General features: G+C 40.0%; 1 protein-coding gene across 2 annotated transcripts in view; it reads right to left on the bottom strand.

Moving 5' to 3' along the window:
- SPTLC3 (serine palmitoyltransferase long chain base subunit 3) overlaps positions 1-25089 on the bottom strand; it is an 89379-nt gene that overhangs the window by 17188 nt on the left and 47102 nt on the right. For both annotated transcript variants that reach the window (XM_075036779.1, XM_075036778.1), the window contains exons 5-9: positions 22447-22571; positions 20177-20270; positions 10342-10447; positions 2873-3092; positions 587-713 (exon numbers count right to left, since the gene is read on the bottom strand). In XM_075036779.1, the coding sequence (XP_074892880.1) occupies positions 587-713; positions 2873-3092; positions 10342-10447; positions 20177-20270; positions 22447-22571 (672 nt within the window). The remainder of the gene's footprint in view (positions 1-586; positions 714-2872; positions 3093-10341; positions 10448-20176; positions 20271-22446; positions 22572-25089) is intronic.

The following is a 25089-nucleotide window of genomic DNA, read 5'->3' as shown; positions in this document are numbered from 1 at the left end:
TAAATGTAATTTGTCATAAAGACACCAAGTAGTCAATTCTTTTGGGACAAAATGTACTTCAAAATTAGCTTTAGGACACCATAATTAATGCCTGGGTGAGGTAGGAATTATTATAATCATCTTCTCATACTATCATTTAACATACAATATCTGTTTTGAAATTCTGCACCATGCTTGAGTTGCTTGCCATTTTGAAGGTTCACACTTACAAAGAAGCTAAACTGACAGCATCTAGGCCATTAATGAAGGTTTATCCTTATGAACCCCTCCTACAAAGGCAGACAATCCACACAAAGGGCAACTTGTGTACTTCTATTTGTTGCTGCAAAGCAGAGTGGTGGCAACTACAGAGCGAGAATTCCAGAATGTTTCCATCCCTGCTGCAAGTGGATGAGTGTGGAAAAAGAAATAGAATTGATAATACTTTTAAGTATGATAATTTGGATATTAATTTTACAGTAAGAATTATTTCCTTTGCATTGCATTACCATACTACTTTGCTGCTGGATGACATTTTGTGTATGCCTGTATGCAGTAGATGCTCTGGTAGTAATTGAAATAAGTGCAGTTAAAGAAGGTGGCTTACCTTGTGTTGTCCCGTCTAATCCCATGAGACATTTCATTGCCCTGATGATTTGCTCTGCTACAGGTGGACACATAGATGTAGCGTACACAGCACTGTGAGAATGAGTTCGTAAAAAGTCCACAAGGTCCTTACACAAGCAAAATAAAGCATGAATGAGCTTTGAGCTGGCCAAACAGCAGATCTACCTCTTAACTACCGCAGGAGTGAGAACATAAAAAAGAGAAGAGGATGTTTCACCAGTTATTGGTTTGCTTTCTTGGCTGCTACTTTTAATGCATGGCCTGAAGAAACATCAGGCAGGTGCAAATACTTTACCATATAAGTAGAGCAATTACAGCTGAAACAAAGGTCTGGAATAGAACAATGTTTACTTCTGTGCTAAGACTTACTATAAAGGAGCCAAAATAATTTAAAGAACAATGAACAACTGCACTTAAAATACTACTCAGTTCCTCTCTGGGGATGAAGCAAAGCCTACATGACATCAGTACAGCTTCTCTGCCACAAGATGTAACCCAGGAAAAGCAACCTTACTGGGATCTATCTTTGGCTATTAGCATATAAATTTCTTTCAGTTGCAACTTCCCATCAGTGTGGCAGGGACAGTCATGTTAGAGTCAATATAGTTGCTTTAACATTTCCTTGTGTAACTAAGAGCATAATCTGTGCTCCTACAAAAAGCATTGCTATACTGTAGGCATGTCTAAAGCACCAGCAACTCCTGAATCCAGGGACACTGTAGGAATTCAGTGCTTGATTGTTATGACATCAGTGCATCATTGTTATGACAGCTTATACCTCCCAGTGCAAAATATCAGAGTAACAGTTACCACACTAAAAGCTGAATGCATGCTAGTGAGAAATGGATGAGACCTGCTTGAAAACTGCCTTTGATAAAAAATATTGCCAGAAAAACCCCAAAAGATAGTAATGCAAATTATTGCCAAAAAAGCTGTATGAGTCTATGCCATAAGTCCAATGCTAAGGGTAAAGATTTACCTAACCTTATACGGGTTATGCATTGCTATATTGCAATTGTAATCCTATTGATCAAATAGCTGAGAAGGCTTCTGTGCTCTAGCTGACACAGAATAAACAGTTCCCCAGTGAGTTTTTGGCTGCAGTGAATGTAAGTGTGCTAAGTGTATTGGGCGAGCAGCTGCCACCAAGGCCTGGAAGCCTGAGGCCAAGCTTAGTGATACGCACAGGTGTGAAAAGGGCGACCCACTTTCATTTAAGAAAACTTCCAAGGATTAGATGATGAATTACTTTAGACTGCTTTTCACAGGCCTAGGCTTCCTACAATTTCTAGCTACATTAGCCACATTGTCTTTGCTAAGAGTTAAGCCCTCAGATACAAATTCAGGAAGCAAAGGAAACAAAGAAAAGTGGTTCTTTATGTATTATGATAGCCTGCTTTAAGATCTCCAGGGGCAAAACTAAAAAAGACAGTAAGAAATATACACTTTATACTTTCTTATAGCCCATTTATTCTACTCAAGTGCTACCCTTATTAATTTTACCCTGACAACAACCATATGGGCTGTCTAAAAAGACTTCCTATGCATTCAGCAAACTACTTAAGAAATACATTCAGCAGGGTATGAAAAGGGTAAATAATCAGCAACCACTTGATATTTCTGACAAGCACCAAAACCAATGACATTTCACAATGGTGCCGATTATGCTTTCTCTTCTTCTACACCCCTGGTTAAAACAAGCTCAGCTCTACTTTTTGTTGACATCTGTTGTTGCCAAGATGTTGTTTTGTTAATGTACACACAGCAACTGAGGACATGGATTTTACTATTGCAAAAGGCCCTCAGTAACCTTCTTTCTCCATTCTCCTAAAAAATGCAACTATGACAATCCACAACTGTTCAGGAATTTTATTATCAGCAGATGAAACTGTGGCTTTAATCTCTCAATATTGCTCCACACACTGTTTACAAATGTGAAACAAAGTAACGAGCAGTCTGCATGCAAATTAATGTAGTGAAGTATATTTAGCCAACCACAATGTGTCTAAACATTTCCAAGACAAACAACAGTCATCAGGGTGGCACAGAAATACCCAACCCAAGCAAATTACATAATATGAACATTAGACAAAAATAAGAAAGTCTGACTGTTTGATGTGCATTTGGGATCCAGACAAAAATGGTACTAACTTTAGAATAATGCTCCTGTAAAGCAGTCTATGCGAAAAGATAATGAAATATATCATACATAATAAGAAGGTACTTCCCCCACCTTGATGTTACAATGTTTGTGTTTTTCTTTTACCTTTTTGCCAGCTATATATCCTCCAGCTGCGCCAAAGCTCTTTGTGAACGTTCCCATTAATACATCAACATCATCAGGACTCATACCGAAGTACTCCACAACTCCTCGGCCTGTTGCTCCTACTGCACCGATGCTGTGAGCTTCATCCAAGTAGAGGTAGGCTTTGTATTTCTTCTTCAAGAAGACTATCTCTGGCAGGCGCACAATGGACCCTTCCATACTGCAGATGGAGAGAATCATGGATGAACAACAAATCTTGTACTCTCTTTCTCTTTAAGATACTGCCAGAAAATATAGACATTAATTGCCTTACTCTGTGAAAGATCTTCTGGAACCTCAATTTGTATTTACAGTTCAAAGAAAAATTACAACCCTTTCCCATCTGCAGGGGAGTATAAAACAGTCAAACAGTTTTAGAATTCAAACAATCAAAACCAGTCAAAAAGTCTTTGAACATTTGCAAATATTCAGCATGCCAGAAAAGAAAAGGAAAGCTATAAAGCAAGGGGGAGATACTCAACCAAAGCAGCACATTACAATTCACTATAACACAAATATTGTAAGGAACTGCTATAATTCAGTCTGGTCCTTGCTTACTTCATCGTCAGCTACTGTGGCAATATTTGGGGGTAACAGCTCTAGATAAAATGACTCTGGTGTGGAGGAGTTGGGTCTAACATACACAGGATATGGGCCACATGAGATGCATAGATGGTGCCATAACTCTAAGCAGCCCCAGACTGCAGAGTGGACAGAATTGGGGATTAGAAAAGGGAGCTCAAATCAACTCTTGCCAATTCTTGCTCCCAGTATCTACTATTTAGGAAATGTAATTTGCTACCTAGTACTCAAAAAGAAGAAAGTTTCCATTCATTTTCTTTTTACTTTCTTACAGTCATGCAGGAAAAGGAGATATTCTGAACTTGCACTAATGGTGTATTAAGATTTGCAGAAATAAGAAAAGATGATAAATCTTTTGTATTGTTGGCAATCACGTCAGTAAGTCAGAAGGCACAGAGGAGGTGTACAGCAAAATGAAAGCCCATGGAGGTAAATAAGAAATGCACTCTAATCCCATAAAGATTAAGTATCAATAGTATTGCTGTGAAGACTATTATGTCTTGAGAACCTTAGTGAGATGACTACAGCTATTCTTGGATATGCTCTGATGCACTCAGTATTCATTTCATAATGAGTTAAACATGTTCTCTTCCACTAGCTCTAGTGAACAGGTCTTTAAATGCTAAATGCTTCCTATCAAACACAAAGTGAGTGTGCTGTGTGCCAGGAAAACCACTGCTTCATGGCTAAGGCCCACAGCTAAGGTGTACCTGACTGCAAATGCTACAAGAGTTTCAGCTAAGCAGAAACATTGAGTCTGCTTCCAAACAGCATGTACAAAAGAGCAGTGCAATCAACACAACTTCTTGGCTATTTTTAGATCCTGGACCAGTGGTTTTCACAGATTGTTTTATTGCCACTCCAGCTGCACTATGCAGCTGGAAGTTTGGTACCACAAAAGGAGTAGGATGTGCTTTTAGCACTTGGGAAATTTCTGACAATTTTAGTCCCTCTTCATCCTTTGGTCTCCTCAGTAAGCTTGGAAACAGCTTGGTCTCCAAGTTTTGAAGGAGATCTGCCCATAGGCAAGTCTCCATTCGTTTGAAAGAACAGCATGGGGGAGCAGCTGTGGACAAGGGTTGCCTGTGCTGTTCATACTGGGAGGTTCAGAGAGCCTGGCGGTGTGTGCCTGGAGGGATATTTTTGGCTGTCAGGTGACTGCTGGCAAATCTTGCCCTTCTATCTTGCCCAGCCATAGAATACTGCAGCAAAGATGGGTTGGCTTGTATTGCAAGCTCCTGAGGATTGGGCTTTCTCACTTTTCCCAAATGGCACTTGGCATTGGGGGGAAAAGCAACTTGAACCACCACAGTTATTTTCCTAATGAATACAAGGGCAGAGCCCACAGTTCTCACACAGCCCAGAGTCAATGCATTAGCCAGCTAAAAATTATACCAAACCACTGGGTGTGCTTGGGCATGCAGCATCGTACGTGCTGGGGATGGCAGCTTTTGGCTGCATCTAGTCAGCCTGTAGGTTGGCTATATGGTCAGAGAGTGAGAGTGGTGCCAAGGAGCACTTCTGCAGAGGGAAACGAATAGGCATCCCACCCTCCACCTTCCAGCAATACTTGGGCAGACCAGCTAGGCAGAGAAGGGCAATAAGAGTTTTTCCACATTTACACAGACATCACTAGGCTTAGTGGCTCATGGAGATTCAGATGGGAGAGACAGCATTTAGCTTCAAAAAGACAAGAGTAAAAATGGTAAATTAAAAATACAGAGCATGATTTGCTGCATATTTGTGGAATGGAAGCAAAGTTGTTGCTGAATCCCAGAATACAGAGCTGGTACATGGCTGTTGCAAGATTTAACCATTAAGAGGATTTAACAAAAACTTTTCTTACTTGCATGAGTAGATTTCTCTTTGAACCGTAAGCTGTTTAGCAAAACAAGGCACCTGTATTCATTTTCAGTGTTGATTTACTGCTCTTGAAAGATGCTGGCTGACATAAATGTTACAATAGTGACAGATCCTAACATGGCCTTGAAGTGTCCATGGAGTAGATAAAATGCTGCTGGTTTCGTGTACGTTTTCTCTGCTGCCATTCAAACAGGCCTCAGCCCTCCTGATGGCAGAGACAAGAGCTGTTTTGCTGCCTACTCTGTTCTTGATCTCTCTTTTGACCCTGGAAGATGGTTTGTGATATGAATACCTCTCTGTTTAGAATTGCTCCAAGATAAAGCTCACTTCACATAACGCCTTGGGTAGCCCAAATGGAAAGTTTACTGAATCCTTCTGTGAATATTGATGTCGACTGAGTTTAAACCAGGGAGCCAGAAGTGAACTGTAATCATTTTATCTCAGTCTGGTTGTGTCACTTTTACAAAGCTATTGATCTGTTGCCAGATCTGCTCAAGCACACAGGGCACATCGAAAAAGCTGGGTGCAGACAAACATAAGCTGGCTCTGCCCAGGCCAGATATTCTCATTACGTGGTATTACATCCTGTCTTTTAGCAAAAATTATTAGTTTGGTGGCAGGGATCTCCCTTGTTCAGCAGGCAGGCACAAAAACTTGCTTCAGTACACACTCAGGTTGAATCTACTTCCAGATGTGAGGAGATAATCCAGAATTTTGGGATCACTGAATTTTGAAGCTTGATTTGATCCCTACCAAACCACTGAGATTCTTCCTGATGCAGCTGATAATTGTGGAGCCAAGTGCTTTGAGAGACAGGAGGAGTAGGCTTGTGCTGGTCACTTTGCTTGGTACACGGGCTCGCTCTTGACAGCATATTGACAGTTTTTGTCCAGTTTATTTTGAAACTTCTCAGGAAAAGAGTTTTCTACATCCTACTATGGTACCAGTTTTTTTTTTTCTGTAGGGAAAATTAATTTACTGATATTCAGCCTATTATCTTCTTCATAATTGCATCACTCAACATCTCTAAACATGCCCTCTAGTTCCACCATCCTTTCAACATTTGAAAACTTTATCTGTTCCCCTTTCAGGCTAGTTTGTAATTGGGAAAATCCCTCCTATCCTGACCTGTTACTCCCAAGACATATGCATTCCATTTTAATGTTTACTTTAGGTATTGTTTTCTTACATAAAGCTTGCACATTCATACAATAATCTGTTTTGTAGTTTAAAGCAATAGTTTTAAGGCAACCTTCAAACCCTGCCCTCAAATACAATCCCATACACTGAAACGATAGAAATGTTAACATTTAATGCTGGTCCCTGGCCAAAGACATTAAATGTTACCCCATTCTTTTCTGGAAGTCTAGTCACTTAATCCCAGGAAATAAAAAATAACCCTGATAAATTTCCTATGGTATTGGCATTGAATCCCAATGAACTTCTAATGCACATGAAAAGGCACTGGACAATACCTAACTGATCAGAGAGCTGTTTTCTTAGCTGGAAGGGAAAATACCCAAATTCAATTAAACTCAGGGAAAAACCAAGTGAAAAACAATCTGTTTTGATCAGTTTCTGGTGCCCCATAACTCCTGCCCTGGGCCTTGGTCTACCTGACTCCTAGGTAAATATGTGTGCAAGAGAGCAGAAGCCTACCACAAACCATGTAAGAATACAGTAACTGATTAATCCTGAACTGGAAATGGTGGATGCCAAGGAAAACATTAGCTGGAATTTAAATAATAGAAATATGATGTAGCAAGTCAGTTTAACTTGTGCCCTGGACACTGCCAAAACTTATGCATGCTTTTTGTACTGAGGATTGATGGCTAGATGGTGTCTCTCAGTTTGAAACACAAATGGAATATATTTGCTCCTAGGCTAGTCCAAGTTAAGAACCAGCTTTAACTAGTAGTTACATTTACTTCTGATGATTTTTGTTTCTCTTTAAAATAATAGAGACATTAAGAAGCAAACAAACATATACTTATTGCTATTTTTTGACATGTAGCTTGAGTGCTTCCCAAGTTGAGAGGCCAATTCTGCCTTCAGTTTTAACAAAGCAAAATCTGTGGCTTATGGTTTCAAACACAAGTCTGATTTCCAGAAATGCTCGTGTTGGCTAACAATGACACTTTTCAAATTTTGCCAGCTGGTAATTCTGGGCTTATGCTCAGTGTAAACACTTAAACATACTCCTAATGGAAACAGAAGGCATTTTTTTTTCCGTACCATCGGCTTCACCATACTAAGACTATGGTGTGCCATATAACAATATTTTTTTTAAAGAAGGAAAGCTTAGTGTTTCTTTTGCATCTCTGGAAAAAGCATTTCTGTAAAAATTTGCCAAGCCAAACTTGCAAGTCAAGATATTTTAAGAATGGCTCTGACCAAGTTATTAAAATTCTCTATTAGTTGTCCCTGAAGCATAACCTAAGTCCTTTAAGGGAAAAAAAAAAGAAAAAGGTAAAATTAACTATTGTAAGAAGAATACATTAACAACACTCTACCTCCTCTTAAACGCTCTAGATGAATTTGGCATCTGTCAAATTTTCAAGAAAACTAACATTCTAACATTAGCCAATATGGGGTTGGAAAATTTTAGTCTCTTTTGAAAATGATGGGCCAAGAAAGGAGAGAACCTGCACACAAAAAAAAGTGAAAGTATTTCTGATATGTCTTTCTCCACCTTTTCTTTTGCATATGAAATGTTATTAGGTACTTGCTGGATTAGACTACATGGCCTGTGAGTCTGTTCCCAGCAGTGCTGCAAGGACAGATGAGATGCGCGCGTCTCGGGTTGGCAGTGATGGCAGGGATACAACATGGTGGGGTGTGGTGGTATTCTCCCTCAAGTCAGAGCTGACTTGCTTTGCAACCAAACCACAATCTTCAATTTCTGATCTGTTTAGACTATAAAAACAACTAACCAACCAACCTAGCTACTGCTAGGGCTAGTTTCCAATGAGACACTATTAGAGACCTGAGCTTTGTTTTTCTTTTATTTTATGCCTTTCACAAGCATGGACACTCAGGACATGAGTGGTCTTGACATTATTTAGCCCTTATGGGACAGAAGGAACTTTATGGTTCCTTTTTAGTGAGGTTCTCTGAGGTTTAACATGTTTTTATTTTGCATTCCAGCAGAAGGTTCTTCAAACATTTAAGAATGAAATCTCCTTTGAAAATGAACTGCAAAACTAGAGGAAAACTCTATATCAAATATACATCTGGAAATATAGTTACAGTTATTATAGTTATAAATATCTGACAGTGGGTTTGTCCCACTGCTTGGACCGATCTGTGCTTCTGTGTCACCAGTCTACCTTCTTGCTCCCTAGTGGTCAATATCCAGGGTAAAGGATTTAAAAGTGAACAAAGCTCAGCAGCTGGAGCATTTTCTGCAGGCCATGTGACCGATGGGAATATTTGTCAGTAAAATGTTGGTGGTCCTCTTAATTTCTGCATGATCAAAGTCCTTAAATCTGAGCTTTCTTTTAGTAGTGCCAAGCTATGTTTATTTGCAGTTTTGATCTGTTTATTCTGGTTGAAAGGAGACGTTCAGCATGCTTTGGATCAGCTGATCTGCTGCTGACCTGTTTCAGCTCTGAGTGACAGGTGTTTAGATAAGGACTGATTTGTTCTCTTTGCAGATGGAAGATGTTAGGTAAAAAGAAAGCACTGACAACTATGAAGGTCTGATGACATGAGATTGTAAAAGATTCCTTATGAAAAAAGCCAATCAGCTCAACTATGCTAGCATTTCTCAATAAAATGACTTAAACGACAGCCCATCCAGACTGGCTGTATTTCAGCTACACATGATATGATCCCTACATATAAAGTTTAATGTTGCTTTCATAAACCATGTCATGTCCTGTGAATGAGTGGTTCTGGTTCCCTTCTCTCTGGTGTAGGTGTCGCTGCTCCCCAAACTATCCTTCTCCCACTCCCCCCTGCCTTGTCATCACCACAATAGCCTTGCCTAGATCCCTGCAAACCCTCTTACTGTCCAGATCCTTGCTTCTTCAGCCCTTCCCTCTTATTCATGATCTCTGCCTCTCCCTGCTCCAGCTCTTTGCCAACCAGTGGCTCCCCCTCCATGCCCTCCACCAGCCCCATGGCTGCCTCCCCAGCAACCTTCTCCTGACTTGAGCAGTTGCCAGGATGAAGCCCAGGATGTGAGCCTGGCTGGTGCCTCTGCTTTGCTGGTCAACTTTAGTGATGGTTCGTCTTTCTGGTTGGGTGTAAGGTGCACCACACTAGTGAACTGGAGCTATCTGACTAGGATGCTCTATAATTACATGGTATTATTGATGCTGATATTATCTGATGGATTCTCAAAGGCACTTCTCTCATTCAAATTCCTCCAGGGACTGGGACTACATGAAATATCATTGTATAATTCTTTGAAAGCCATTTTAAAAATTGTTTTTCCTGTTTAAGTGTGAGTCCAATAGATAAAGCACTAATTGCTAGAAAGGTACTGATATCAGTTGGCCTATGTTTAGCTTGAGTTTTTAGATTCTGAGAGCTGGGTAAGAACTGGGCATGCAGAACTTAATTAGTTCTGCGTAGTTATCTTTTGATCTGCCCATGCATAACAAACGACTCCAGAAAACTCAGCTTACTCACTTAGCAAAACTCCTCACCTACTATAGCTCCATGAATTTTATCACATCTGTGACAACATACACCTGCTGATGATCTATATTGCTCTCACAGTACATGTCCCACTCCACTGTGATTTCCTAAATCAACATTCAGAACAATGTACAGGATCTAACTGGAACAAGTTATACCAGGGGTCAGACTGATGTAATGGAAATCAACATATTTATAAGATCACAGAATGTTATTGTAACCTCCACTCTCATCAGGATTTCTCTCAGATACCTAGAGTCAATGTTCGCTTCACTCAATATATCATTCTGTCATGAGAAATGATAAAGAGTACTCATGTTTCTAAAACACAAACATACCTGTAAATGCCCTCCACAAGGATGAGAATTTTTCTCCATGCTCTGCGGCTTCGAGGCTGCCCATATATTATTGCATCCCTCAGCAACTTCTCAAGGCTCTGCATATCTTTATTTAAAAATGAGAAAAAGGAGGAGGGAAAAACATTGACAAAGATTTTTCTAATGAACTTGTGATTTTCTACTGGGCTTTATTTTTCTTATACAGAAAAAGACAACATTAAAAAATATGTGTCCTGAAGACAAACTTCCTTTATTAGTAGACAAGACCCAAGGATTGATTTAATTTGCCTGAATGCAATCTAGAGACAAGGAGAGTTACAAAAAGCTTCCAGTTATGTACCTTATCTGGGAACCTTCTAGAAATTGTTGGCATATGTTTTTATTTAAAGGCAAAAGGGAACCACTTTGCTTACGTACTGAGGCTAATTGCCAGCAGTTCTCTGTATGGGTTGCTGATAATCATAATGTCTTCAAAGGCTTCCAAATAGCAAGTTTTTGGTAGCTTTCCAACATCACTATGGGCTCATGAATAACATGCATTGCTTCAGCAAAGGTTTGGATCAGGCTGTGTGAAGCACATCAGGATGGCAGCGAGAGAAATCTTGTCCTTCTCAAGAAGGAGAGTGAGTAAAAGATTGCTGATGAGAGAGGGAGAGAGAAGTGGATACAAGCACATGGCATGGATACACTAATTTGGTGCCAAAATGCTTGGCACTGGTGGGACTTTGATATAAGGAGGCCTGGAACAGTGTTAGAAACTTAGCTGCTTTCTCAAGGGCTGAGTGTGGGTAATCTAATAAAATTCTTGAAGGAAAGCCACTGAAGTTTTGAAAAACGTGGAAGAAACGAGAAAAAACATCACAGGAATAAAGGTCAGACCAAATGTAACTCTCAGTGCAGAGTTGAAATCTAACCAGCATTCTGGTGTCTCCACATGAATGAACACTCTCCAAAATGAATTATTCTGGTACTTTTCAGGAATGTGGATCGACATTTCAAAATGTTTTCAAAGAACCTCTTACAGAGACTTGTAAAACTTGAAGGAACACTGCAGGTCAGCTCAAATTGTGGGTTGAGAAAATCAATGGCATTTTTTCACAATATAACCCCACTGTTTCAGCAACACACCTTAATGCAGTTATTATAACCTTTTAAAATAGTACAAGGCTAATCTGTAAAATACAATTGTCCAAAGTGAAGAAAAAACACCTCAGATATATTAATATTGACCTATAGTTTGGTTTCTGCCTGACTGGAACTGGGCCATTTGCACAGTAACTGTCCATCGTGAATAACCTATGACCTGAGAGATGGCCAGGTTATGAGCTGAACCTTTCTATCCTGATACCTCACCTCTTGCTAGTACCATTTACTGATGTTGGTAAAAGACAAATTTCTCAGAAACACCCGTGCCACTCTGCACCTCACTGTGTAATCTCTTGACCTAGCAAGACCTTGCTATAACTTACAAAGCACAAAACATGCATGAGAAGTTGCCCCTCACTTCAAAGCTGCAATCATCTGCACAGCATAATGAGCTCCGAGATGGAAATGCTATTATGAATAATGCAATGCAGACAGCACAATTTCCACTAGATGGCAATCAAGGAAATAAAAGTTCTTCAGTGCTTTAAAAGGAGAATTTATAACCCAGCTGAGCATTTGCAGCATGTGCATATTTCATAGAAGAGAGCTGCTCACCTTCTCTTTTGTTTTGAGTAGATAATATTCAGAAAACCTTTTGAGTTCTGAGCATTAAAGGACTCCTGAGGATGACAGAAAGCTCACTCAGTCACATGAAGTAAAATTTGTGTGCCCCCTTTTCTCCACTGAATTATTTCTCTACTGATGTCATTGTTGTCTAAATCCTTTTGGGACCTTTGAAACCGTCCTCTGAATCACACAGGGTCTTTCAATTCAGTATGCTGTCTACATGTCAGATTGGTTCCAGACTTCAGGAAAGTCATTTTGCTCAGCCCTCTGAGCTAAAAGCATGGCTTGAAGATTCAGTTGTTTTAACATACATCCACAAGAGAAAAAAGAAAGGAAAGAGGAGACAATAGAGAGAAATGAAACGTATACAATCCTGTCTAATAGAGCTGTTTAAAAAATACATGGATGTGAATAGTTCCTCTATCCAAACTAGTGTGGAACATGAGTTTGCAGGTAGGGAAGAACCTCTCTGAGGGATGAGCTTGCCTAACTTCACACATGACATAGTCCTGCTGGAATACAGGCTAAAGACATGTCTGTTTGCAGGATCAGGGCTATCTCACTTTGGTTTTGATGTCTCATTCTGAAAAACATGTCTGTGTGACCCTTTCTTAGGCCTGTAACAATCAACACATAATTTGTTTAGGTGCAAATGAATTTTGCTGACCTTTTTACTCTGTGCTTGTAGTGCCTTATTTGGAAAGGGAAAATTGGGAGGAAGAGAAAATCTGTTACCTTTAATCTTCCCGCCAGAAGGCTGCTTCTGTTATTCAAAGTGAAGATGCAGTGCTCTCTATGTGCTTGTGCTTAGACTTTCCAGAAAGTGGGATATACTGAACATCAGGAAAAACAACAGTGCAACCCCAGGTGACTTTTGGATATCAAATTATTTGCCCATTAAATATAGTTAGACTGTGAAACGCTGGGACACTGAGATGATGAGTTGCACGAGTCCATCTTGAATAACCAGTTATGGGGAAACTAACTGTCCTTCCTTGTTTGACCATCCCCAGCCCAGGCTTTTCAGCAGGAATGGGTAACAACCATTCACGAGCCCAGGAGATGGTGGAGCATTTCACTTAATTGATTAGTCAAAGCATGACCAAATCTGTCCTTGTCTCACTTTCTACCTTCTCCTGATGGCATATTGTCTGTATATGGAGGATAAAGTTTCCTAAGTGGAGACAGCAGATCTCTTAGTTTTTTTAGAATTTATCATGGACTTGCATAATCCTTGTTTGGGATCCTTCAGTTACTTCAACAGAAACACCAACACCACAAACTGCCAGTGGGTCGAAGTGAGCCTGGACCTGGGCGGGCAGCTGTGTGTCATGCTGCCTCCAGTGCAGGTGGGACTCCTGGCTCCTGGAGAGGCCCCTGCCCTCTCCCAGGCACACTCAGTGCCTCCTTGCAGGGAGACACGGTGGCTCCACCCCTCATCCTTACATTGCAATGCTGGGGTTGTCATCACCATTCCTCTGCGTGGGCTGGAAATCTCCTGCAATGTCAGCTGAATCCTTTTTAATTAAAATAAACAGGCTGCTACCACCCTTATCACATTCTTCTTTCCTTTGTCTTGTGTTTGCCACTCTCGTTTTCAGTTTCTCCCATTTTGCACTCTCATGCAAGTTTATGCAGGCTACCTGTCCCTTCGCAACCTCCCACGCAACCACCTCTCTCTTGCTGCAGCGCATCTGCTGCAGCATCTGCCTCATCCTCTCTTGCTCTCCCCCCATTGGTACTTTTCCTGGTCACTGTCCTTTCATGGGTGACTCAAGTGGCTAGGTCCAATGCTGTCCCTCCTTGCAGATCCCTAAAGCAACAAAGGGAAACCACTGCAAGGGTTTTGTTGATCTAAACAGTAACTGTAAGACTGTAGAAGGTGGTTTTTGTTCTAGTGAAAACCAGTCTTTGCAAAGTCCCTGACTACTGGCACAGCTCTGAACAGCAAAAGGGTCTCTAGAGTAATTTCCACAAAATCACAGCTTTAAATATCTTCATTTGGAATGGGGTGGTGGGAGTGGTGATTACTGCAGCCACAGTAACAGCCTAAGACTCCCCCCCCCTGCTCCTCAATAAATATATATCTCTGTGAAAGTAAAGAGCACTAGCTCAGGAAAGGTTCCTCTTCACACTTGGCAAGTCAGAAATGGCTTTCTCAAATCAGAGAGGGCAAATGCAGACACAGCATGCTAGGAGCAGGATATACCAGTCTCCTCTCTGTGGCAGCATCTATATGTGTCACAGGGAAGTACATGCCAAACTGGATTAGGCTGCGGTCCACCTATCTGGTGCAATAATCTTGTCTCTGATAGTGGCCAGAGGCTTCAAGGAGGACAAAACCTTGGTGGGTCATGAGCCTTTCATCCTGCTCTGTAATAGCTATAACACTGCCCTCCCTTCTTAAATTCAATGGCCACTTACACCTTTGGAAAAAAAAATATAATTAAGGAACAATCTTATACTAAGCCACTGCAAACTCTTTGTTTTTTGTGACCAAAGAGATTTTTCACTATTTTTCACCTGTTCCTTTATCTCTTTCATTTTCCCCTCTATTTTATTTGCTTGCTTGCTTGCTTGCAGGCATGCGCTTAGAGTTTTCCACTTGTTTTTCCCCTTCTTTCTTTCTTTTTTGCTAGAGAATATATTTGCACTGAAAGGTGAGGCTCTACTGCTGCCTGAAAGTTCTTTCAGTGTTAACTACAACTCCTCCAGGTAGCTGTGTTTTCTCTTTAAGGTGTCATCACAGCACACATATCTGAACTCCAAAGCACTAATTTGAATGAGTAGACTGAAAAACGCCAGAGTTGGATTAACATAAATTCACAACTGTTGTCCAAGTAGGAAATTATATTTTATGTGGAAACCTGAAGAGCTCATACCTGCATGACACACTTCTGTCATCAACAACTTGATTTGTGAGAACCCCCAAAAACCCCTTGCTACTTTCACAACACTCTAAAAAGGTAGGTAAGGAGGAGCTAGGAGCGTACTACTGTGATCCCAGTTTCAGATGTGGGTTCAAGCACCAGATTAGAGGCCAGATTTTCATCTAACCAAGGTGCTTGGTTCTGCCTTGCAATTGCCTGCCCTCCTTGTAGTATCACTTGTTCTGATTGCATGTTGAAGTGCCCTTGCAATGAAAAGAACCAAAAATATTTTTTTCTATATAGCCTGATTTCTGTGCAGTCATGACATTCCCACACACTGCTCATGCAGTTGCAAATCTGAACCTGAAAATGTGACTGCAATTGAGTTGCTTGATGCTATATGGGAAAAATGTAGTAGAATTAGAAAGAATAAACAAATCCTAAGCCTTGTCCAGCACCTTCTTATACAGGCTGATATGAACAGAATTCACTTGTAGTGAATCAGTAGTTAGTCAGTAACACACTCATCTGTCCACTGAATGAACAAAGATAGCCTTTCACCTGATACTGGTATAAGACCCAAAACTGCTGCACCCGATACCAATGTAAGACCCAGAACTGCTGTGACAGAAAACCCCCGATAAAGTCACAAGCTGATTAATGGTTAGCTATTTGGTTTTGCTATTCAAGTTTTATTGGAAGGGTCAAGGGATGTTGGCTAATATTTAACCAAGATAAAGGTCAGAGGTTCTGAAAAAGTGGTTTAAAATATATGGTATTAATAAAAGAATGTCTCAGAAATAAAAAAGAGCAGGTGATAAGTCAGTCTCTCCCTGAGCCAGGAAATAAAAACACCCAAGTGTGTAGCCCTTATAGAGCTGCAGGACCCCCATGCAGGTCACTTGGGGAGGGTGGGACAGGCTCCCTGGAGCCAAGGCCTGGTAAGGGTAACATCAGACACTTTCTGGCACAAAACTAACCAAGGCTGGGCCACTACTGCCACAGAGGTGGGGAGATGTTTTAGCCTTCCACCTTCCTCCCACTGCATACTTGTTGGACTGTGCTGCTGGCTGCATTTCAAGTGTAGAGATGTAGCTCTTTTCTAGCTCCCTAACCAAATCACTGCTTGGGAAATGGTAACTTAAATCGTGCCCACACCACAGCAGGGGAGACAAAAGGCAGATGCTTTATGGGCAGGTCAGAACAATTTTAGCCCACTAAAAACACTACTACATAAATTCAGGACTGCTCAGGTCCTAAAAAAAAAAAATAAAAAAATCCCCCTACACCCATTCCTCAGAGCAGGGGCTCCAGGGAGTTGAGCTTTGCTGTTAGCATCCACAAAAACTCATGAGTCACTGGACAGAAAAAGTCCCTTAAAGGCCAAATACTCTGTGGCATACTGGTGTGACCTTGGGAGGGTGAGGACTAGCAACAGTGCTAATGAGAGCCCACAAGAAGGGAATGGCCTTTTCAGTAGTTTTTAGTTATAGGCCTGAAATGCATTATTCTCCTAAATTTCTGTCACATAGTTGACCTGTAGGTGTGTGCTTATGCATTTCTTTCAGCCCAGGCCTGTAAATTCCTGTCTGTTTACAAGGAAAAGATTGTTCACTGGGAGGCAGGATGCAGGGCACATTCCTATGTCCAAATAAAAATGGACTTATAGGCCCACAGCACATTTTTGTTCTATTATTCACCTTAAGGCTTGAAAACCTTCTCATACACCTGTGCAAAGTTTTTGTCAAAAAGGAGAAACATCCAGATGCCTTTTATTTTACTTAGGAGAAGCATAGAGGTCTAACAATTCCATCTTTTCTGGAAAAACTATTCAGATTTTTTTGTGAAAAGTGTAATGCCTAGGACAGCTACCCACTTACTGAAATAGAATTTCATTAACTTTTGTAAGAATAAGAACTATATGATACATAATTAAGGTAATACATAGAGATTAGTTCTTGGCTTAATAATGAAATAAACATAATTATTTAATTTTGTGTAATGACAAACAGATCCAGTACTATAGATGATATGCTGTGAAATAAAATAACACAGTTTTACAGAATTAGCTACAGCATAGCCTTTGAAGGATTAATGTGCTTCAGTAGCAAGTTTAAAATGACAGGTTTACTCCCTTTTCTGTGAAATATATTTATCATACAACAAAGTTTTCTATAATTTTTCTTTTAAAAATAGTTCTTCCATAACAGGGCGAAAAAAGGGAGGGGACAGAGATTTACAATGCCAAGCTTGTTAGAAAGGGAGGTTACTAGCACACACCTGTGCATGTTTTTTGTATAATATTCAGGAAGTAGCTGGTTTAGAAAATATACCATTGCTTCACTAAATTGTTACATAATTATTTCTCCTCATTTTGATAACCATTTATAATAACTGCAACAAACATTAACAGCTCACCCTTCTCTCAGTGTCTTTTATACACATATGCAACCAACGAAGTCAGAGCCAAAGTAAATATATTCTAGGCAATTTTATCAAGGGTATTACACAGCATTTCAAATGAGGCTGATGCAAGCAACAAGGAGCATGGAAAAAAGTCTGTTCGTCAAGCTGCGTTCTAATAGCGAAAAGGTAACTTCAAAATCTGTTGCCTGATTTGAGTTTATTTTTGTTTCTTCTGCACAGAAAACATCTCAGGCACCAGTGGTGGTACTGCTTGGCATCTCTTTCATTGTCTTTAGTGTAGAGCAATACTGGGTCAAACAGTATGTGTGTGTAACTTGGCACAGCTCCAACGGAGATGAGCCAACTCATGCCAGCACACAACTTGGCTCCATACATACAAGTAAGAATGAAATGCACGTTAAGCCCTAATCCTCTTTGGGATAGGACTCAGATTTATTCTTTGTTTCTGCACCTTGCTGGATAATCGTTTCAACTGCTCATCAAAGGGCCCCAGCCAATGCCCAGGGCCAAGCTCTTTAAAGGCTCATTGATTTCCTTATATGAAATGACATACATCAATCCCCTGTCCTTGGAAAGAAGGTGCAAAGTTTTCTATTCATCCACAGGGCCAAGACAGCATAAAGAACCTTTCTTGTGCATCAAGTAGTATGACATGGATAATGGCTTAATTCCCCTGTTCATAAGCATGACAATGACAGCACTAACATACTCTGACAATTTGGGCATGCGTGTGCATGCCTGTATATATGCTATATATCTACACATTAGCAAGAAGGATAGTCTGGGAGCATAAGCAACAGCTCTGATGTAACAAAACGAACAAGCACCTGCCTAACTGAAAGAACCCTCCCAACACAAGCTGGAAGTTTTGGTTATGTGTGTTATTAATTAATTTGCTGTACTGACTTGTATTATACTACTCCCTGACAGAGCCACAGAGAACAAGGCTGTACTACATTTTGGGTGAAACTGTGCATTCCACAAAGGCAGTGCTGCTGGATTATGCTTTCCACTGCTATCCTCCCCCAATACACATCCTATTTTCTCCAAAGCAAACAGCACATACATACATTTCTGCACATGTGACTTTAAAAGTTGTTGGTGATGCGTAACTCGTGAGTATGATAAAAGAAATATTAAAAAGAAAGAACTTTCTAACCATGGAAGTAACATACTGAGAGACTCACTGTGGGCCAAGAGAGAGAGCATGAATGTGTAAAGTTTCTTCACATGAAGTGCTCTCTAAATACAACTTAGGTTAAGAGTCAAGGCCTACAAAATTGTGATGACAAAAGGCAACACTCGAATTCCAAACAGTATTTGCTTAAGTTTCCACAGTTTCATTTTGAAAATAAGGTAAGGTGATGTCTCAGAAATTGCATAAAAGACTGACTTTGGCAAATAAGATCTCTAATCTAGAAAGCAATGAGTTTTTCCAAAGCAACCTGGATGGGCTTCCACTGATATTTGCTGAGACCCTTGAAGGGACTGTCTACATTTTCCAGTGCTGGATTAGTGCTTTTTGGACAGGTCACTATTATTTTTAGGTTCACACATTATTCAAAAAAAGTCAGCTTTAATTTATCATAAGCACAGCACAGGCAGGTTAGGTATCAGATTCTTGGGAGTGGAATGAAATGCATGCAGCATTGATGGGTGGACAGGCTGAGAACATTTGGATTGGGGTAGTGAGAGGTCATCCTGCAAGATATGGTGCAAACCTAAATTTGAATGGGATAAGGCACAGAACAAACTAAGGAAGTGAACCCAGCTGGGGTATGCTAGAGGCTAATCTATAAATAATTACTTCTGTAAAAACATTCGGGCTCAGATGACCTTTAATTCTTGAATGATCTTCAAAAATTACTTCTTGCCCAAATTATTAATAGATATTAATTATAACAACACCTTATACTATAATTATAGTGTGCTTTCATTTCAATGGATCCTTAGGCCTTTTACAGTATATGCGTAATTCATTTTTGCTCACCTCAGGGCTGAACATGGCACTTAATAAAGAGAAGGGATTGCATTAGCTATTAACAAAGGTGATCAGACCTCTTTTCTTGTTCCTCACCACTTCTCTAGCTTCTTAACCTCTGTTGCAATCACTGCCTGGTGGCAGCAATGGGGATGGAAAGGGGAATTGCAATGGGGAATAAGGGAAAAGAACAAGCTCTTGTCATCAAAGCCAGTCACAATGTCTCTGACAGTAACCACAGCAGCATTAACTAAATAAAAATTAAAAAGCGCAAGTATTTTAGAAGGTAATTATATGATTGCAAAGTTAATGTGTGATTTCTATACTAAAATTATACTTCAAAGAATATTTGGGATGATGCTCATGATATAACCAACTGCATCTTTGGTATAGCCCCCTGGGAATTCAGGGTAACCCTTTCAAAGTAATGCCACATTAATCTAACTCTGGTTGCACTAAACCCGCTAGAAACAGAGGCAGGAAATATGGAGTATGTTTTTGTAAGTATGTTTGTACTATTTTGGCTATAGTGACAATAACAATAAAACCTTTATGACAGCACAGAATCATTCAGCATGTCAAAAAGACACCAACGAGATTAAGACGCTGGATTTTGAAATTAAGGTCCAATCTGATGACCCAGATCAAGCACAATAGCAATTATAGTATCACACTATTAATTTTTCTGCATCAGAAAACAGTCGTAATATTGAACAGTTAATCCTTCTGCCTGGACAAAAGTATTATCTGGGAACTGACAGCAAAGCAAGCATTGAAAGGAAACATTCTTGACTTTAAGGTGTGAACAACTCTGTTTCTAAATATTTCCAACTTCAATACTCACTATTATGCTTGAAGATTCTAATAGTAGCACCTGAAAGCCTTGCACCAAGAACGAGAGAAGTGTGGTTCAACTCATCACTTAAAATGAGGCAGCCCTGTGGAGAAGGAGTACAATAAGCATCTGCATGAATTGGGAGGCTGTTGACATGTGTGCATGTGTGTGTCAGCATAAACGTGTGTCTATGATATAGCATTGCACCAATTAAGCCATAAGTAGTAAACACGAACTGGATTTTCTGCCACTTTTCTGAAGGTGCCAGGATGCACTGCAAAGGCAGGCAGAAACTGTGGGATCAGATTCTCAAGCATTGCCGGGTGGTGCAAAGGGGTCAAGTATTTCCTGTAACTGGAAAGTAGTGAACAACCCTAGTGGAGATTGACTGCTTTATAGTAAAATCAAGTGACATTGCTTCCTCTATCACCTGTCTACAGTCTACTTTGTGTTGCAGGGAAAATGCAGTCACCAACCCATATATAAAGACTGCATGACAGTAATGTAAGGAGGAGTAATACTGAGGCTGGACTGACATCGTCACTTTGGGCTGCAGAAATGAGATCAGGACAGATCAATGCCTCATAAATCCCACCTCCATTAAGATGTGAGTGGAGCCTAGGCAACAGGCAGAGTCTTTCTCTGGTAAATGCATATACAGTTCACCTGTAGTATATTTTTCATTAATTATCTCAGTTGAAAACTTTCTTTTTAGAAAATAAAATAGAAATGCAGGAGAAATAACTTTGTATATTATATGTTAACAGGAGCCAGGATTCACAGCTGAAATTCATGCTGGAACCCTAACTTAGCTCTGCTTTCTATTACACATTTTGTGCTGTGGTTTCATTACTCAAAAGGCTATACAACATTAGGTAAATACTTATTTTGCAAACACATATTATGCCTAGGTTGGGAGATACTCACACAAATCTGCCTAGATACTAGCATGCAGAACTAACATTAAGAGTATATGCGTCCTGACAAGAAAATGTAGCTGCTGGGCTTAATTATAGAGGAAAATTTAGCAATAAGTCTCCCCAACATAGGGCAACTACATAATAGCTGAAATATATATAATATATTACAATACTATATACTATTAATATATACTAAATTATTATATTTATATTCTATATAACACATATAGTAATATCTTTATTTGTGCCACTTATAACTAAATATCCCACCTCTGACAGAGACCTGCTAAGTGAGGGAAAATTATTTTATAGCTGAGCAAGGGACAGGTATCTTATGCTGTTATGTAGGTCTGCAATTTCATAAATTTACCCTTATTAATTCTCTGTATCTGTTCCCTTTGAAATTGCTGGACAACTTCTCCAGCACCATTGCAGATTGAAGTTCATGTTCTCGGCAGCTGAAGCAATTCTCCCTGACCAACCCTTGTATACATATATTTCAGAAACCTCTTGCAAAAGCTGGATTCTTCTTCAATAGTGACTGAAGAAGTGACTTCCCCTCTACACCAGTGCTTCAGAAGAAATCTTGATCATACACCACACAGCGAATTCATTCTGTTTCCACCAAGAGGGAAATACTGTTTCACACTTTCGTGACTCACTTCACACTGTTTCACACTTGCATGAACTAAAGAGGAGCTATCCACTTTCCCAGCTAGCAGCACAGTGTATCTGCTTGTCAATCACAACTTCTGACATAACAAGATGATGGATTTTCAGGCCTTTGTGTTAGGTACCCCAAATTGGAGATGAAGTCCCTTCAACACCAAACAAGAACCCAACTTTTGTCATATGGTCACAACTTTAGACTTGCATTTGCTGCCAGCTTTCTTCGCAGGACTGGCTGGAGGTTTGTTCATCAGGAATGCTAAACACAGTGCTTTCTCTTTTCTGGAAGTGTTGTAAAAAATACCCTAATCATCATGTTTCACCACAGGCAGTTGGGCAATATCTCTGCAAGCAGCCCAAATACTTCATCCCACAACACCTGAAACATGGGATGCAGCATTTGCTTACTTTTTAGGGAGAAGTAACTTCTTTAAGAGAAGCTAAAAAACCATATCAGTCATCCTTAAATAGATGTTAGGTATGTGTGATAGGAACACTCAGAGCTAGAAAAAATGATGAAGAAGCATATGTAAGGTCACAAGGTCATCAGCCTTATGACTCATGCATTCCTGATATCAAGCTTTGTTCCTTGATCAAGCCTTTTCACTTAATGCATGCCCAGAACACTGCAACAGTTGTTAAAACAATTAATAAACAATTATTCTATTTGCCTCTTAAGGAAGTACTCACCTTCCCAACAAGGGCTGGAATATTCATCGAGTTAGTTGCAAAGCCCATGCCAAACACCATAGCATCTTCCACACCAAGGAACTTGGCCACAAGTTTCTCTAGTTCTACATGTTTGTCTAGGCTGCCTGCAGAAGTAAGCACAGGGAATCTTAAATCTCATTAAACTGTGAAAGTTATTAATTCTAAGGACATGAAACATAAAAAAGAACAGGGTGGAACTGTGTCATTAAGCTATATGACATTAAGACCTAAGGAAGGTTTTCCGTTGGTGTCTTGTGCATGTGGGATAATGCAAGAGAAAGCAAACCAACTATAACTAATGCTAACAAATACTGTTGCTGTTAAGGTAGCAAAGCAGTTGCTTTGGGAAAAAGTTTCATTTTTCCATAACAACAACTTTTGACAGTTTATTCTCAAGAATAATTTTTTGCTTTTTTCTCCCCCTGCAATGAGGACAAAAATACCTCCTTTTTATATGAGATGTGGGACAAACATCTTAAGCATTCTTGAGTTCTCTCTGGATGTGAAAGCAAAACCCGATGACAAGAAAATCCTTCCATTTTTTCTTGGGTGCCTATGTATGTGTACAAAATCCTTAATTATGATTTTATATGGATAGACAAACAAAAGTGTTCTCCACCTTTTTCTGCTTTGGAAGGTAAAAGCTATGCCACTCTCCATAATTGATGATAGCTCTCCTCTTTCCTCCCTCCCAACGATCAAACATAAATGATAAGGCAACACTAGAGAACCTTCTTTATCACACATTACTTATCTAATATTAGTGCCTGGAGTCTCCAAACAAATAAGGTGCTCCAGCTATCCAACAAAAGCAATATCTTTCCCACCCAACTCACAATGGAGAATGACAAAATACAAAAGGCAACAAACAAAAGAGTGGTGTTAAGAGATTGAGATAACAAATAACTTTGAGCAGTAATGAATCATCTCAACTTGCTAGCTCTCTAGTCTTTGGTTGCCTGGCTGTGCATTGCAGGTACCAAGGCAGAAGGAACTTTTACAGGATGATCTGTGAGGAAGAAAAGAGAGTGGCCTGTGGATTCTGACAGAGCATTTCCCCTATGAATAAGGCTGTAAGCAGGGAACAGAAGAAAAAAATTAGGAAAGTGAGTATTGTACCTCACTTGTGCTGCACAAATTGATGTCACAAGATAAGCAAAGTGAATTACAATTGATGGAAACAAGAAACCTGTGTTCACTGTGATAGGCAAAGGGCAGATGAATAGAGGAAAGCAGAAGCTTGGCTAGAGTGTCTTGACAAGAATGATTAGTCAGGAAGATGATCTTACCTTCATCAGGGAGGAAAGCTCATAAAAAAAACCCCAACATATAAAAATGGCAGCTGCACAGTTTCAGCAACAGTACTAGCTCAGCTGGTTACAGTGAGGTAGTGTTTTCATTATTTTTTCCTCATTAAATATCCAAAGTAAGAATGGCATTCACTTGGAAACAGAATGTGAAAAATATCATGCAGGTAGGTAACTCTCTAACAGTCAGGGAGATAAGGAGCAAGGATCATGTGGTTTCTGGAAAAACCTGGATTACATGGACAATAAAGAACAGTGGTGCCATGATTTTGCACAGAGCCTGCCTGGGTTCTGCTAGACCTAGCCAACTCCAGCAGAGCTTTGAGAGTGTGTCTGCACTCGTATCACATTGGATGTACATTGAGCTGGGTTGTCTCTGGCTCTGTGCTCTGATAAGTTAGGTAGCATGATGCAGAAAATTTGGCTCTGCAGAACCTCCAGTAGATGTAGGCTGACTCTGCATGAAGCTCTTTGACGTTGGCTAGTTTTTGCATTTGTAGAGCCCGAGATACACATGGATATGTGCTGGCTCTGCACACAGCCACCACTTAGTAGCCAAGCTCCATGAAATACAAAACCACATAGTGTTTCAGAGTTGAGCTGCTCACTGGAGATGTGTGTGAGAATCTATGTGTTAACTTGTAAGCCCAGTAGGTCTCAGGGTGTATTTCTATGGTTCAATATTTTTTACATTTTGGGCCCAGTTAGTCTTCAACATGGCTACAGCACTCATTAACAACTGAGGGTTCCAGCATGGCCAGCTGCTCTAGTGTTCCTTACAGATGTTATTTTGTCGCTTGGGGGCTATTGGCACGCAAACAAAACATGAAGTCTGAAATGGAAGCTTGAAGCCAACCACGCTATAGTCACAGCTTGAATTAGAAGGGGCATTTGTGAAATTTGACCTGAGAATTTGTGAAAGCGTAAGAAGCAAGCAGTGTGTGCTTTGCAAGGCAGGCATTTTAAGGCATAAGAAAATTGTCCCTAACTCTTGCAGGGGTAAATCTGACACTACTGGGGTGGAATTAAATTGCTTTTTGGGGTTGCATCATATGTTTTCGGTTTTTACAAACAAGAGAAGCCTGACTCACTGCAGATTATTCTGTTCAAGCATCTATTAGATGAACCAGAAAGGAACAGCACATTTTTGACCTATTTTTATTGATTTTGTGATGGTGAACAATGAGACATTCTGAAAGTGACCGATTCCTACTTATTATTTACTAATCCTAACAGTGAATGCAGATTATATTGTATATCGTTATTGCCTACAAATCCTGGAATACAAATTGGAATCAGTTGGGTTTTGGTTTGC

This window comes from Buteo buteo, chromosome 9, assembly GCF_964188355.1.
Source record: "Buteo buteo chromosome 9, bButBut1.hap1.1, whole genome shotgun sequence".
In the NCBI taxonomy this organism is placed as follows: Eukaryota; Metazoa; Chordata; class Aves; order Accipitriformes; family Accipitridae; genus Buteo; species Buteo buteo.
The sequence above is the reverse complement of the archived record's forward strand: the minus strand, read 5'-3'. Positions and strand labels throughout refer to the sequence as shown.